The following is an 18,066-nucleotide window of genomic DNA, read 5'->3' on the forward strand; positions in this document are numbered from 1 at the left end:
TGACAGTTACGTTTAGTTAGTATGAATGTTCCTCAATTGCAATTTTTGTGAAGAAGATATACAAGTGGTGAGTTGGTAAATTCAGTAATATTAATGAACTATAAGGCACTGATGAGGAAAAATTGTATTATTAAATACAAAAATCTGAAACGTACACCTGTCTTTATGTTAATTTAGTTATTCAATTTGTTAACCGTTGACTCATTTTGTACAGTTTTAGTTATTTTAAATTTTCTTTTGGTTGATTATTAATTTTGTCATTTTTAGAATTGGAATTATATTCCAAGACAAAAATAAACAAAATATATCATAGAGATATATTATTGTGTAGGAATAGAACAAATAGACATAATAGACACAAAGTTGACAATTTTCTATATTTATATGGAACAATCGAAGTTCAAATTATTATTAAATGTTTGATGTATTTAATTCAGAAGTATGTATACCAGATGAGTACTGGTATCGGTACAAAAGAAGCACTTCCTATTGGAAGCAACTATTTTGTTTCTCTGGTATTGCTAAGGATCAAACTCATAAATATATTTTCAGGGAATGCATTACCTCGGCCAAAAAAATATTGTCCATAGAGATCTTGCAGCCAGAAATATACTTGTGGTGGATGAAAATCACATAAAAATTTCAGATTTTGGTCTTGCTCAGGCAATAGGTACTAACGAATACTACATATTAAAGACAAATAGAGAATTGCCTATAAAATGGTAAGTTGGACAATTTTATTGTTTCTCTTTCTAAAAATATATGAACTCAGTTCATTTGATGCAGTCAATTTGAGTAGATGCTGCATAATTTTTTACATAGTAGCGTTGGGTTGTCTCGTAGAAAATTAAATCAAAATTATATATATAATAAGAATTCCATATAAATTATGTAAAATTTAAGGTATGCTCCAGAAAGTTTGAGGGACGGAAAGTTTTCTGTAAGATCAGACGTATGGTCCTTCGGAGTAACAATGTGTGAAATGTTCAATTGTGGGGAAGAACCGAAATTAGCTAATATGGATGATGTGGAACAGAAGGGGCAAGAACAAGAAATACTTCTTAATGCTTTGGCCACTGGAGCAAGGTGAGATGTTTTTTTTTTTTAATATCATTAAGAGGGTTCCATATAGTTTCAGTGATCAGTTCAACATTAGTACGCTTTATTTGACGCTAGTAGATATCATAACAGGCCAATTGTAAAGTCCCCGGTATACCATAGTACACCACATTTTTTTGGCAAAATTCGATTTTATTATTCAACATATATAGTTGCCTTCGAGGGCGATACAGCGATTATAACAATCTTCGATATAATTTTTGTAGTAAGATTTGTCTTTCGCTTCAAAATAGGCCTCAGTTTCGGCGATTACTTCTTCATTGGCGCTAAATTTCTTTCCAGCGAGCACTCTTTTGAGGTCTGAGAACAGGAAAAAGTCGCTGGGGCCATATCTGGCGAATACGGTGCCATTGTTTTCATTGATTTGTGACACGATGCATTGTCTTTATGAAACAACACTTTTTTTTTCTTCAAATGAGGCCGATTTTTAACTTTTTCATCCTTTAAACGCTATATAATAATCGCTGTTGATGGTCTGGCCTTTTTGGAGGTAATCAATGAATATAATACCTTGCGCATCCCAGATACTGATGACATAACCTCGCCAGCTGACTGTTGTGTTCTTCCTCGCTTTGGAGACATGTTTCATCCATTGTCACATATCGACGCAAAAATTCAGGTTTATTGCACTTAAACTGCTTCAAATACTGCTCAGAATCATTAACACGTTGTTGCTTTTGATCGATTGTAAGCTCGCGCGGCACCCATTTTGCACACAGCTTTCTCATGTACAAATATTCGTGAATGATATGATGTACACGTTCAGATGATATCTTCACAATGTCTGCTATCTCGATCAACTTCACTTTACGGTCATTCAAAATTATTATTTACGGTCATTATACTTTTTTGATTTTTCGTCGGTGACAGTCTCTTTTGAGCGTCCACTGCGTTCGCCGTCTTCGGTGCTCATTTCACCACGTTTAAACTTTACATACCAATCAATGATGGTTGATTTTCCTAGTGCAGACCCCGGAAACTCTTCACCAAGCAAGGATTTTGCTTCAACTGTATTTTTTCCATTCAAAATGCAATATTTTATCGGCACACGAAATTCTTTTTTTTTTTCTTTTTTTTTCAAATAACGAAAGTAGCTACACTCACAACGCAATATCTCACAAATTAATGGTAGGACTGCTGTCAAATTTTGACAAGTATCGTTTGAAGGTTGGTACTAACTAAAAATCATATGAATTTAATGCTAGCACCGCCATCTGTGCATCGGATCGAGGACTTTTCAATTGGCCTAATATTTATATGAGGTTTTCACTCTTTTTCATTTCAAAAAGTGCGTAATTGCGGAAAGTCCTTATTTATTAATTTTCTTGGAATGAAAAAAAAAAACGAATCAGATGAATTTTTATTGAAGAATAAATATATGCATGATATAACTTTCCGAACAAACATTTATTTTTTTATGAATTTCCACTTGAGAATATTACACAAATGATCTTGTTAAAGGTTGAAAATCCGGTTATTATTAAATTAAAATGAAGACGTAAAAAGGTATTTTGAATTCTTGCATGTGGTAGAAAAAGACGGTAAACCCGAAGAACGTTTGTGGGATTTCAAAAACGCTGAAGAGAGAGGAGTTATAAAAATTTGAAAGATGACGAGAATGCCACGTGGTATGAACCCCTCTTAAGGATTCAAATAAGAACAGGTTCCATCACCACCATCCAGAGTTGGGTCTTCCACCCATTGGTTCTAACTATTTCGGAGAATATCTTTAATTTGTCAGAGTACCAAAAAACCATTTAATTTGCTTGAATGGGATACTATTTTATTTCATTTAACATTAATATTTTATAAGATTACTGTGAATGAATACGGCACACATACAATCAGAGTGTATACCTATATACAGGGTGTCTGGAAACTATTATTATCCCCCCGACTTTAGCCTATACGCGTAGGATAGAAAAACCTCCTCGCCGCGCCGTCGGCTTCTCACTCCCCGCTAAGAGGAACATTCACTCAATCACAGCCAGATTTTTAAAATATCAGAAGGGTAGAGCTCGGTCGTGTCCGATCCTTGTGGTCCTCCTGGTTCTCGTCCAACTTCTGGTTCTCTTACACGCGATCTCGCCGATCTTTGGACTTGTCCGTTGCCTCCTAAGAATTTTCTCACCGTCCTTGGAGTACCTAAAAAAACAGCTTTTTGCATTATATCACAAATATACTCACTAAGTCCTAATTGCTTGATATTTCTCTTGAGATTTTTGAGCACTACTCCAGTTGTTTAGATGATAATTGGAATAGTTCTCGTTGATATCATTCCCTACTGCCTCTTTGAGTTAAATTCGAGGTCCCTATATTTTGAAATTTTTTCGATCCCTTTTTGATGAATGTTGTTGTTATTTGGTACTGCAACGTCGATGAGTATTGCTGTCTTTTGATATTTATCGACTAGAAGTATATCTGGTCAGTTGTGATGGACTGTTTTACGTTGGATTGTCTCATTCATTGGTCACCCATATCGGCATCGATCGTCAGTAATAGCTCGATCCTTAGGCCCAGTTTCACCAAATGCTTTAATCTTGATTTGGCTCTTAAGTGAGGCTTTAGATCACGATTAATGTAACGTAGCGTTTCACCACACTCCAAAGCGCCATTTAATCGATCAATCGCGATTTAGCACTAATCGGAGGATTATAACCTTTCAAGTTGAGATTAATAATTATTTATCAGTATGGAACTCTTGTCTATGTAATTATTTTTCCGGAAATTTCTAATTTTTGGGTCAATTTTATCAAAATATGGCTATACAGGGTGTTTCATCATAAACTGGACAAACATATATATTCGTGTAGAGGACATCGGGAGAATCATTTTTGCCTTATACAATATATCCCGTTTTCGACGCATAAGCGAGATACAGGGTGTTGAACGTCAATTTTGAGCCAGATTCTTATGGGTGTGGTCAGTTTTGTATAACACTCAAAGAAATGGTTTTTGGTCAAATCTCAGTATTTTTGGGTCCTCTATTCAGAAAAGTTGATGAAATCCGAAAAAAGAATTACAAAATGGCGGAAAACCTGCAACGTTCCTAATTTTTTTTTCCGGTGGTCAAATTGAATTTTAGTTTCTGAATGAACACAATTTTCTAAGAATTTCTGTGCAAAAATTTTTTCAAAAATCGAACACAAATTTTTTATTACATGTCTACAGCGATAAAAAAATTTCACCCGAAATGGATGAAATTTTGTACAATTGTACTCCTTCAATTATCAATCACGAATATGAAAACAGAATTGTAAAATATCAAACGGTTTCGTTACTACAGCCATTCAAATGTTTCGTTCAAACCTCCAAAAAAAATTTAGAATGGCTTCTTAGGGTCAAAATTATTAAATTATTGCTATTTCCAAAAATTCCGGATGCTGAAATGTATTTATACAATAAAAATTCGGTTAATATTTCATTTTCGTTTTCTAACAAATTCGTGTCACGATACTTGCGAAATTATATTCAGTGAAATTCAAATAACCAGTAGAATTCTATGAGCTACGAACTTCCGTTGCTTAGCAACGAATATTAATATCCTTAGAACTGTCTTAATTTCTTCATTAATACTTACGTTGGAATCGAGGGTTCGACTCCCAACTAAGTTTCACCGAATATTTTTTGTATAAATACATTTTGGCATCCGGAATTTTTGGAAATAGCAATAATTTAATAATTTTGACCCTAAGAAGCCATTCTAAATTTTTTTTGGAGGTTTGAACGAAACATTTGAATGGCTGTAGTAACGAAACCGTTTGATATTTTACAATTCTGTTTTCATATTCGTGATTGATAATTGAAGGAGTACAATTGTACAAAATTTCATCCATTTCGGGTGAAATTTTTTTATCGCTGTAGACATGTAAAAAAAAATTTGTGTTCGATTTTTGAAAAAATTTTTGCACAGAAATTCTTAGAAAATTGTGTTCATTCAGAAACTAAAATTCAATTTGACCACCGGAAAAAAAAATTAGGAACGTTGCAGGTTTTCCGCCATTTTGTAATTCTTTTTTCGGATTTCATCAACTTTTCTTGAATAGAGGACCCAAAAATACTGAGATTTGACCAAAAACCGTTTCTTTGAGTGTTATACAAAACTGAACACACCCATAAGAATCTTGCTCAAAATTGACGTTTAACACCCTGTATCTCGCTTATGCGTCGAAAACGGGATATATTGTATAAGGCAAAAATGATTCTCCCGATGTCCTCTACACGAATATATATGTTTGTCCAGTTTATGATGAAACACCCTGTATGTATAGGCTCAATATTTCCCATTTAAAATACACGTAAACTTTTTTTTTTGTGTTTTATGAAATTTATTGCAAATAATAATTTATTGATATGTTCGATTAAAATATTATTTAAGAAGCAGTTAAACTTGTTAATAAAAATGAATAAGTTAATAAAATTACTTATAGATATAGTTTTTTTTTTCAGAATGTGTGGTTTTGTGAAATGGGATAATTTCTTTTTAACTTCTGCAAGTTTCCGACATTTCGAAGCACATCACTCGACATTTTCGGCAAAAATTAACTTTGTTTTTTGTTTACAAGATGACAAATGAATTGAAATGTTATGAGTTATGAATGAATGACACTTGACACCTAGCGCCAATGGTGGTCATCACTGCTAATACGATACAGAACACTATATAACTTTTTGTTCACAACGTTGCCAAATGGTTTGACTATTTAATCGCGATTTGGTTAATCGCGATCATCTTCGGACGGGTTGATGCATGGTGAAACAGAAAACACTGTTAAACCTGCTTTAGTAACAAGCGGAGTTTAATCAATCTGGGATCAAGTGCTGTTTGGTGAAACTGGGCCTTAATGATATGCTTGCAGTAGTTTCTATTTTATTATATTATTATTATGATGCCCAATTGAAACAGAAGATTGGTCCTGAGAAATAACTACGACTTTTCTAATATTTCTTCTCCCAAATATTGCAGAAATACAGGATATGAAAAATTAAAACTAATTTTTATTCCACAATTTTCAAAATTTTTCAATTAAAAAATAACATTTTCAGTAGCCACCAGTGACTTTCAAGAAGGGCATCATGGTCATTTTTCTCCCCCATTTTTTATGCCATTGGTGAAATCAGAAAAATTATGCATTTTTGATTAAAAAATGTATTCTTCTTTGAATCCGGAAAAACTAACCATTTCAAGATATTGGCGTTTTTGAGAGTACAAACATACTAGTAATGAAAAATTTATTCGGCAGAAATTAATTTTACTATCCCACTTCAGGGGAAAGGGGAAGGTAGTTGAAGTCGATCTGGTTACTGGAACAGGAAAAATGAGGAGTGGAACGACTCGGTGTTGCTTCGAGGTGCTCCACTCTGTGAAAAGCACTTAATGTCTAGTCTAAAATCTAGATGAATGCCGTATAGATAAAAAGTAATCAAGAATAATCACTTGATCTTGATGAAATTAATCATTTCAATTTTTGGGTGAATTGATGAACTTATCTTCTCCATATAATTCATTTTATTATCAATATATTATGGATATATAAATTTGATAAACAAGGAATCTTATTTGCAAAAGATTCCATCATTTCCAATAAGAGTAGAGAAAACAGGCTGCACTACAAGATGCAAATTCCGTATTACAGGCGGCCAAAGCAGGAGTAGCAGCACTGATTGCACCTGGGACTGTAAATCCGGCTGCGCTGAAACATGCAACCACAAGACCTGCACAAGCCGCTTGGCAAATACCATAAGAGAGAAGAACCATTTTGGACACCTGTAAAAAAAAATTATCAGAAGTGGTACATAAATATTTACAATAGCGTCGGCATAAATCAGTTTATCTTTCTGAAAAATTTATCTTATGCATGCTTGTCCCAGGAATTATAATTTTGCTACATCTCTGTGATTTATTTTCTTCTTTATGCCATTGAAGGAAATCAGAGTCAGATGATTCAAATTATCTGCATAGCGACCCTATCACCCACATTACCTAACATCGATGAAACAATGTAAGATGCAATGACGAACAGAATTATTCAATGGGAAGAGCCTTTGATGTCATAATAAATTCTTTAATTATTCAAATATAAATTGGGAACATTTCAAATCTTTGGCTTAAACAATAGAGGTATCAGAAAATGAGGAAGCACTGACGTGGAATCAGGAGCTTTTGAGCGCTCTTCATTAAAGCTCCAATTCCAATTGTACCCTTGGAGACCACATATATACCTACCTAATACTCATTAAATTGAATCGATATAATTTATCAGACTACAATATTATATACAACATATATGAGGGATAACTTACCGAAAATTATATAACTTCACAAACTATTTGAAATGCAAGTTCGAATCGAACGATACTTGAATAGTGAATGCAAAAACCTGACGAACTGCTGTATTTAAGGGTTTCGAATGTTTCGATATATGGGTAAGCATTGTTGCCATGTTTGGAGCATCCTGATAAGAAAGGGATTTGTTTTTAGAATTCATCAGAAAAGGTTGATTGATTTGTACAAATTTGACCATTTATAATTTTTTTACATAATAACGAATCCGTTAGCGATAAAACTAAAAATTAAATAGATATCGTCAGTTTATTTTTAACGATACGTTGGGAGAGTGCCTATTTATTATGCTACCCACAACAAATTCCTTATAATATATTCAGATTTCATAACTATGAAACTTTTCGGTATAGGCCTTTTTTCATTCAATCTTTTGATTTTATTTTGTAGTTCTCTTAAAAATAATTATTTAAATTTTTATTTTTTTGCTTTTTAGTTATAGCAACCCAAAGCCTAGTAATGTTTATCGACAAACCTTAAATATCGATCTTTCAGCAAGATCCAAAGAGCATTATCGACTATTAGTGAATTAATAATGCTTGGATCAAAATACAATCTCATTCAATAAAATTATGTTAAACATAACCACATTTTCAATTTTCTTCATTAGAAACACTAGAAATATCAATTAATTAACCACCTAATACAATATTAAACAGAACGTTTGAAAATGTAGATTGTAATTTATTTGTTTAAGGCCAACTTTCCAAGTGTCTGGATTTCTTCGAAAACCAGTTACCGTACGTAAGCACCGTGCGTAGTTTCAAGGCAGATGGAATCCATTTAATGTTTCAAACTGATTTAAATACAAATTCAATATACCAATTTCACACCTGTTCATACTTTATAATTTTCTCATTCTCAAAATAACAACAATTAAAGGATTTCTCTTGATAAAATTGAAAACTGACAACAACGCCACCTTATCAATTTTAATATGTAGAACGGGGAATCACCGGAAACGTGGCGCATGGAGTTGAGTGAGTTGTCCTTTATTGCTCAGTTGAAAAATTGCATCAAGTGTTTGTCAGAATTGAAAATAGCAAACAAGCTGCTGTAAGATAAAAATATTATTCGATAATTGAATTTTATGTAGAATACAAAAATCGAATACAACTATGAATCAATCCTTTTTTCCTTAATATTGCTAAAAATATTCATGGAAAAATAATCCATTTTTACGAATTGAATTGTAGGTACATCAATTAATACCCCTCATACCCTATTCAAACTAAAAATAAAATAAAAACAAAGTAATTTGCACAACAAATATTTTTGTTTTATTTATAATGAATTTTCGCCGAGTAAGGATCAGGACCGAATCTATTAAATACTCTTCAGATTATCTGGAGTACCCTCTTCAGATTAGCAGGAGAAAGACAAAGGAGTAAATTTACTTTTTATTGGAAACAAACCTTGAATTCCTGAATCATTTTGCAAGTAATCAAACATTACCATTAAAATGAATATTATTCCTATCAGATTCAACGATAATAAAGGTCAACTTTTTTCTGCAGTTGTTTTTAAATTAATATGAAATATTTCTGATGGTAGGTAACATCATTTCCTTCAGTTTTGGTAGTACTTTTCATTCTTCTGATACCATATAGCACTCAACCTTGAACTTGCATAAATTGTAAAAAAAATTGATTAAATATAGTTTCTCACAATAAAAAACATGCATAGATTATATCTTAATAAAATTGAAAACTTACCACCTTATCTACTTGTGTTCGGTTATTTTAGTGGACTGTAGAATATTTTGTTGGGGCTGAACTCACCAGAGGCCTTCTTCTTCTCTGCACCCGTGGTTCACCACTCATCCGTCGACCACCAGTTCTCACCACGATACGATTGTTCGGCGACACTTCAATTTAGTTTGCACTTTGAAATATTAGAATTAAAGTAACTAATAAACTATATTATATATTTGCTTATCTTTGTCCAGCCCCATATGGCGCCATATGACCCTTGCAGAGGTTTCGCGATGTATTATTTATACAGGGTCGGAAATAAAGTTATTCCACCACATCGTTTGGACTGAACAACTTGGATATGTCGATAAAACGGGGAATTACCGGAATCGAGACGTATTTAATTGACCACCTTCATGCGAAGTTGAAATTGCACCAATAAACCCTTAGAACTTAGAACATTAATAAGAGAAATGGAAATCGCCTTAAATTATGACAAAACTAAATACATGCTATTCACAAGCAAGAAGAAGGAATTTCCAAATTTTTAAAGTCTGAAGGTGGGAAATACTGAAATATTCAAAACAGATGACATTAAATACTTGGGGGTTCACATTGATAATCACTTACGATGGGAAATTCAATCAGATTATATTGTTAAAAAATTACGACAACTGCTACCTGTGTTCAGAATGTTGAGAGATATAATTGAAATGAAAGAGCTCAGGCGAGTATATTGCGCGTTGGTAGAACCACATTTTAATTATGGCATTTTGAGTTGGGGCGGCCTGGCGGATTTTTATTGTAGACCCCTTGAGGTTATACAAAAATGGATTTTGAAAGTAATGTATAGGAAAAATATGACATACCCTACTGATATTCTGTACAGAGAAGCTGAGGTGTTCAGCATGGAAGATCGCTTTTGTTGTACCAATATGAGCGACCACAGATTATACCTAGACATTATGAGATCAGGGGAAATCCAGTACAGCGACCGCAAGTCGGAAAAACATTGGGATTGAGAACTTTTACCTACCTTGCACCGGTTTTATATAGCATCTTACCTTCATACTTAAGGCAGTGAATTCTCGAACACTTTTCACCAGAGGAAGAAAGACATGGATCAAGTCACAAGATTATGAATTTTGGAGGAAAATTTTCAACAGGGTCAACTTTGTTTAGAACATTTGTTTTGTTGTACTTATATTGTATTTGTTTTATCTGAACTCATTGGTAGTTGTTTTTTTGGAGTTTATGCGTTTTATATTATTCTCCCACGAACAAGTATATACTTGTGTGGGTTGTAATTTGTTTATTGATGCGTACCTTACGAATTAATTGTATTTTCAGAAACTGTTTTTCGTTATATTTTTTCCGCTTCAATAAACTTATTTATTGACATTCGTCGCTCCTTGTCTGACGGGATACTCTAGCAGTAGCGTAACATAATTTCATTCATTTCGAAATTATCAATTCATGCTCAAAAATAGCTTTCAATGTGATTTATTTATGAAAATTCTTTCGTACTTCAAAAGGGTCAATGTTTTTCTCAGTTTAATGATTTAGCTACTGTGAAGTAATGAGAAGAGTATTCCTGATAAAGCATTCAACAATCAAATCAGAATTCTCCACGCATATGGCTAGCACACACAATCGGCAGCTCGATTGTGATTGGCAACATCTTCCATCTCTCTTTTATTCGGGATCGAGCACAAATGTTTACTTTCCGTTCCTTCTATCTATATTCTGAGGATGAATCGATCGTTCCTAAGTTTCTACCTTAGAATATAGCCCTAATAAGTGCACGTGTTTTTTAGCGCCAATCTGGTTATTTTGATGTTAATTCAATATGTCGAAATTCCTTCCTGTTTTTCATGACCGAATCACATCTCATTCGGTACTTTCTGCACGTGTGATTTTTGTTTCTTGTCAAGAAAACAAGAAATCTTGACCAACGTTGACAACGAAACGTATTTATTTGTGAAAGATAACATATTTTAACATAACTTTAAATATTTCATATTTTTTGACTAAAACGATTAGAAAATGTGAATTAGAAATAATAAATGTTTATCCTATTGAAACTAGAATTTTAAACTGGATTTTAAAAAATCAAATTTAACACATTTTCAAATCGGAATTTCAGACTCAGTTGTGTCATTCTCTGTCTTGCTAGTCTTAATCGTTTTAGCCAAAACTGGTCATTTTTACATTTACTACAACGGTAACGCTTACGTACCTTCCTGTTACTTGTTGCCCTTGTTCTGAGCCAGAATCGGAGCCAAATGGCTCAGCAGACGTATGGATGAGATAAAGATTCGTTGGGAGAGATTTCCTAACTAACATCGTCTATTACTATGTTCTTTGAACTTAGGATTATTATTCTAATCAACCAGCGTTAGGCATTTAAGGCCAAAAATTCTTTTAATTAAAAATTGCTGTAGTTTTTCATGAAATTTCGTATGAATCTCCAGGTCCCTATTTTTCACATGGTACTAAATTTTAGTTTTAGTTAAATAGATATTTTTAGAATTATTGAAGAAAAACCATATGGCTTTATCTCTGAAAGATTTTGACTCAAACCTAATCTGACAATTTAAATTTTCTATGAATTGAATTCAAAATTTGAGATATAAGATTAATTCAGGCAAAATGATGAGATACAAAATTATCACTAAAAAAAAATATGCGAACTACACTATTTTAATTCTAATTCTAGTATTTATTCAAAACTAACTTCAATTGGGCTCTCGGCAAAGTAGGCCATTCAATTAAAACAACTATTGATTATAAACATCTATATTTCGGTTCTATATTGTCCCTTTCATCGGGATGCTATAAATGTTTTTTCTCTTTTAGGGCAACTCGCCTTGTAGAGATGATATTTATTCACGACTTCTTGTTGTTTACAATATAATAATATATTTTATTTACAGGTTTCCATGTCCACCTATGTGCCCGCAAGCAGTTCATATAAGGATTATTTATCCTTGTTGGCAAAATGATCCCCACGAGAGGCCGTCTTTTTCAAAATTAATATCTGAAACAGAGGATCTCTTAACACAATATTGAATGTACGCTCTTAGCTGCACTTTCGGAAACATCCTATAACGAGATCTGACGATAGATTTTGATAACTCATCTTGTTATACGATTCTAATTTTTAGGTGGCTGTGCTGATTACATTTTCGATTCTTATCATTCTGATTTCACGAAAATTTTCCCCAGTTTGAATTTAATTCGTGTACATAATTTCCTCCACTAACGCCAAGCGCACATAAGCTTTTCTAGTTAAAAGATTCTAAAATCAGTCATGCATCTGATGAACTGAAAGAAAATTTATCTTGTTGATAATAGATTCAACATATTTTGTTGAAACTAATTTTGATATTTCCTTGTAATGTCTGAATATGTCTTGAATTAACTACAATCTTCATGTATTTTCAATTCAATCAACATTAAGCTAAATTGGTAAAAGTTAAACATGAACTTTTAATATTGAAGTTATGACAAAACTGTTATTATTGTATCAAAATGATATTTTTTCGAAATAATTGTGATTTCAAATTAAGTACAAAACTGTTAATACACATGAAGTTATGGATTTTCTGAAACTTGTTTGTTGGGGAAAGAATTTTATGTTGACAAATGTTTTATATTTTCAAACTCCAAGAGACTGAATTAGTTTTAAGCGAATATTCTAGAAATATTATTGGAACAATTTCTACTTAGAAACTCAAAATTGTGATGAAATCACAATATTGGATGAAAAAAAAAACGAAAATATGTAAGACCATGTTAAAAACATAATTCAATATTTTTTCCTTTGTTACAGCATATTTGAATTTAAACGTAAATAAATAAGGATGCATAATGTCTGGAATAAACAATTAACTCTTAAATTAAAATAATTTTGACTTTCAAATTGAAGTTGTAGTGAGTGAATAAGTATACTCTTATCCACGGAATCTTAACATACGTTTTGATTATGTCATCTTCAGAAATAAAAAAGTACAAAGTAACTTTATGTAAAGATTCCATGGATGAGAATGTACTTATTGCAAATAGTAGAACTTTGTTGAAACACTTGGTCCACTGTAAACTCAAAAAATTTCAATTAGAATGAATAATACTTATTCCAATAATTTTCAGAAAACTATCTAGACGTTATGTTTTGTGATAATATATATTGATATTGAACGTTTCATATTTTGGAAGAAATTTTATAACTATTGGAATGATTATTGAGGAGCTAGGAATCTCTCCAGATTGGTTTTATTATTATGTGTAAAAACTTAAATTTTATACTACAAAATGCAATTTATTGTAGTTTTATAAGAAATCCAATTTTTTGACCCATGTTGAAAGTGTCTGTGAGAATTTGGACTTATACTAAAATTTGACATTTGTTCAATTTTTATTGAATGAACTCCAATTTCATGACATGAAAAATTTTTGTGCCATTTTAGTGCAATAGTTGTAAATGACTATAATTGTAAAATATATATACTCCAACAAAGTATTTTTGTTTCTTATCTCCATTCCATTCAACTGCAAAATAATCTAGAGAAACACAGATTCCCAATGAGGGAATTCAGGAGCTTCTGAAACCTCGTTTATTTAATCGCCAATTGCTCCCTTAAAAACCACATACATACCTATATGCAGTTATGTGGTCTCCAAGAGTACAATTGACGCAAGAATAAATCAGCGCCCAAAAGCTTCTGACTCATACAACATTTTGAGTTTTATATTTCTCACAATATCAAAGTCTGGCAGACTCACCATCTCAATGCCTTTTCGTCAATAATTTCTCCTGCTTTATTCGTTTTTTGGATATTTAAAAAACGTTTAGGTACTGTGAAACGACATGAAATTAACGTCTGTATATCCTCAAATTCTTGAGAAATTAATTAATTAATTTTTTTTTCTATTTTTCAGAACTAACATAAGTAGCATTCTTCCAGACTAATCCAAATCATCTAAAGCTGAACTTTAATGTCACCGTTCTTTCGTTTTCTGTAGTTTGAGATTAGTTTACCCAATTTCATTCCAAGAATGAAACTAAAAACTAACCTAGCTCGTGAGGTACATTAGATTAGATGAGTTGAAGTCACAGATTACCTCCAAGTTTTAGACTAGTTGGAAAGAACACTACTTTAGTCTAGTCTGGAATCTAGATGAAGGTCGTGTAGATGATAAGTAATCAAAAATAATAATAATCCTTTGGTCTTGATGAAACTATTCATTTTATATTTTGGGTGAATTGATGCACGTTAGCTATATTCATATATATCTTTATTTTCAATATATTATGAATATAAAGTTAATACACAAGGAATCTCATTTGCAAAAGATTCCATAATTAAATGGGAGACAATATGAGTGGAGAACAGGCTGCACTACAAGATGCAAATGCCGCATTACAGGCGGCCAAAGCAGGAGTAGCAGCAATTATTGCACCTGGTACTGTTCCAAATGTAAATCCGGCTGCGCCGAAACATGCAACCACAAGACCTGCACAAGCCGCTTGGCAAATACCATACGTGAGAAGAACCATTTTGGATTCCTATGAATGAAAATATCATCAGATGTGGTACATAAATAGATAGTGTGGGCATAAAGCAGTTGTGCATGCTTCCTCAAGAAACTATAATTTTGCTAAATGGCTGTAATTTATTCTCTAAAATTTCGTTCTAGGAAGACGAATTATGACCGTTAAAAAACGTTGCAAAGCTCATTGGCGAACAGAATTATTCAATTAGTTTAGTGTTTAATCTTAATGATATCTTTTTTTCAAATATTTTTCTGATCTTAATTCTTTTTGTGTGTAGCTACTTAATAAGAACTTGTCATATATTTCAATCGAAGATTCCTGTGGTCAAAGGAAACACTTTTTTCCTTTACCATTTTTTCCGAATCGGTTCGGATGAAAAGATAAATAAAAAAAATGTATTCTTTAGTTATATCTCGCAAATGGAATGAAATCGAAGCAAATGATTTTCGGAATATAGTTTTTTTATTAATATGATGAATCTTTTCCGAACATAAAATTGAATCAAAGTCCGGACAAAATCAAAATGCCCGCTATACTAAGTGAAAAAAATTAAATGGGATAAATAGCAAAAAAAAATGTTTCTTTTGACTTCGGGAATATTAGGTTGAAATATATATGTACAAATCAAAGGCTCACCCTGCATATGGGTATATAATATCCACTACTACAGGACCCTTTCCTCGATTCAAATCATTTATACCTACTTAATAAAAATAGGGAAAACCTTTGATCTCATAATTAATTCTACATCATTTGAATAAATATAAATTGTGAAAATTTCAACACTTATTTAACTAATAAAATAAAGATAACAAAAAAATTGAGAAAGCACTGACGTGAAATCGAATCGATAAATTTTATCAGACTACAATATTTCAAATAAGGAACACTTACCCAAAAACTATATAACTTCTGCAACTATCTAAAATGCAAGTTCGAATCGAACGATACTTGAATAGTGAATGCAAAAACCTGACGAACCGCTATATATAAGGGTTTCGATATGGGTAAGCATTGTTGCCAAGTTTGAGGCACCTGATCAGAAAGGGATTTGTTTTTCAAATTAAGTAAGAATTGGTTGTTAGAATTTCACAAAAATCACCATTTAGGTATATATTTTTCACATAATTACGAATCCATTAGCGATAAAAACTGAAAATGGAATGGATATCTTCAGTTTTTTTTTAACGATATATTGGGAGAGTGCCTTATTATTTATGCTAACCACAACAAATAAATAATAATACATATATTCAGATATGATAATTAAGAAATTTTTCTGTGTAGACCTTTTTTTATTCAGAATTTAATAGATTTAATCTTTTACTATTATTTTCTAGTCTTCTTGAAAATAATTATTTAAATTTTTATTCGTCGTCTTTTTAGATATAGCAACCCAAAACTCAGCATTGTGAATCGACAACCCTAAAATTAGATCTCTCAGTAAGATCCATCATGATATGACTTACATATCCAAAGAGTCTCCTCCAATATAAGTGAATTAATAATGCTTGAATCGAAATACTATTAAAAAAAAATCTCATTCAATAAATGATATATTAGATAATCATATTTTCAATCTTTTTCATTAGAAACACAAGATATATCAATTAGGTAACCATCTTATAAAACATTAGGTAGAACGTTTAGAAATGTAGATTTGATAGAATCGCACTTTTCGCACTTTGCGATGTGACCTATTTTCTTAATAAAGCCGCTTAGACAGCGAAACAATTGTTGAATTAATGAAAAATCTGTGGAAATTAAAAAGTGTTTATATTTATTTCTATCCATTAATATGAATTTCCATCAAGTGAGGCTTGAATCTTATAAATAGAAATGTATATAGTAATTTATACCTATTCGGGCAACATTTTATATGTGCCTAGATTTCTTCGAAAATCAGTAACCGTGGGTTATTATTACTCATTACTTAATAGTTTCAAGACCTTTACAAGAGGTCAATTTTAATATTTCGAACTGATTAAATACAAATTCAAGACACCAATTTTACACCTGTTCATACTGAATAATCTACAATAGTGCATAAATTTTATTCTCACAATAAAAACAATTATAGGATTTCTCTATGTAAAATAGAAAACTGACAACAGCGGTTCCTTTTCTACTTGGATATGTCGATAAAACGGGGAATCACCGGAATCGAGAACTTCTAATACGCAGTTGTAATTGCATCGCATGATCGTCATAGTTAAAAATAGCAACCAATAAACTGTAAATACGATAAAAATATGTAATCAATTTCGGTTCTGAGGTAAGATTGAAAAGTAATTTCGGTTCTAAAGTTTTTCGAGAGTAAATGAACACACCACCATAGTTACTTTATTATTTGTTCCTTAGAACCGAAATGACTCAATTGAAGATAAAAAGATTATTGGATAATTAGCTACATAATTTCTATTGAAATATATTCAGCTGTAGAAATACAAATGAGTAAATTTTATTTTTATTGGAAACAAACGTTAAATATCTTGATTATTTTCAAATAATTAAATATAGGCATTGAAATGAACTCTACATACCCAACAAATTCAACTAAGAATAATTAAGGTCAACTTTTTTCTGCAGTTGTTTTTTTTTAAATTCATTCGAAATATTTCTGGTATTGAAGTTAATGTCACAATTATCGACAGTGTCCCAACTTTCGACAATTTTGACTTGTTTCCTATATACATATATAATAAGATGAAAAGGACTCTCATGAAATTTTTCATTCTGCAAGTTTGCTCAACATATACAGGGTGTTTCTCGAATGATTGTACAGGCTTTCAGGGCAGATGCTGTACATTTTGGCGAGTCTGAATCAGTGTTCGAAATATGTCCTAAATATATTCGATTAAAAGATACAGGCTGTTTTATTTATTTTATCAAAAAACTTTCAATCGGCATAACTTTTGAACGCCTGCATGGATCTTCATGAAAATTTGAGGGGAATGAGTATATAGGCTAATGCCTAATATTTGCACCGAATGACTTATCGATAACGCAGGTCCGGACTGAGAAAATGATATTCTTAATTCCACATCTTGTGAAACACCCTGTACAGTGCATCCCATTTTGGGTGAGACAGCCAGGTTTCTCGCTTGTTATTTAAGATAGAGCCTTGCGGTTTTCACGTTCCTGTCCTACTTTTTCGTGAAACTCAAGTTGGTTCAATCAGATTTTGCATAACTGTTTCCGTTCAAGAGATACAGGGTGATTTTGGAAATTGATACTTTTCGGACCCCTCCTTTATCTCCGAAGTTATTAGAAATAATGCTGAGGTAAAAACTACGTCTGAATCAGAATTCTGCGTAGAATCCAGTGGCGTACTCAGTTTTTTTTTTTCGGGG

General features: G+C 32.1%; 1 protein-coding gene and 2 long non-coding RNA genes across 5 annotated transcripts in view; 1 reads left to right on the plus strand and 2 right to left on the minus strand.

The window, feature by feature from the left end:
- Positions 1-14,726, plus strand: part of LOC123671121 (tyrosine-protein kinase hopscotch) — a 55,621-nt gene extending 40,895 nt beyond the window's left edge. For both annotated transcript variants that reach the window (XM_045604812.1, XM_045604811.1), the window contains 3 exons: positions 553-722; positions 904-1,086; positions 12,093-14,726. In XM_045604812.1, the coding sequence (XP_045460768.1) occupies positions 553-722; positions 904-1,086; positions 12,093-12,228 (489 nt within the window). In that variant the 3' untranslated portion in view covers positions 12,229-14,726. The remainder of the gene's footprint in view (positions 1-552; positions 723-903; positions 1,087-12,092) is intronic.
- On the minus strand, positions 6,059-9,192 carry LOC123671122. Of its 2 annotated transcripts, XR_006746059.1 has the most exons (3): positions 9,178-9,192; positions 7,423-7,574; positions 6,059-6,886 (listed from the first exon to the last, which is right to left on the minus strand). It is a non-coding gene; the product is annotated as an uncharacterized LOC123671122 (long non-coding RNA). The 2 variants fall into 2 exon arrangements; XR_006746058.1 differs by lacking the exon at positions 9,178-9,192 and having other exon boundaries at positions 7,423-9,171.
- On the minus strand, positions 14,438-17,766 carry LOC123671124. Its single transcript, XR_006746060.1, has 3 exons — positions 17,257-17,766; positions 15,608-16,946; positions 14,438-14,725 (listed from the first exon to the last, which is right to left on the minus strand). It is a non-coding gene; the product is annotated as an uncharacterized LOC123671124 (long non-coding RNA).
- Between the last annotated feature and the right edge of the window lie 300 nt (positions 17,767-18,066).

The sequence above is a fragment of the Harmonia axyridis genome, chromosome 1 (genome assembly GCF_914767665.1).
Source record: "Harmonia axyridis chromosome 1, icHarAxyr1.1, whole genome shotgun sequence".
Taxonomy (NCBI): Eukaryota; Metazoa; Arthropoda; class Insecta; order Coleoptera; family Coccinellidae; genus Harmonia; species Harmonia axyridis.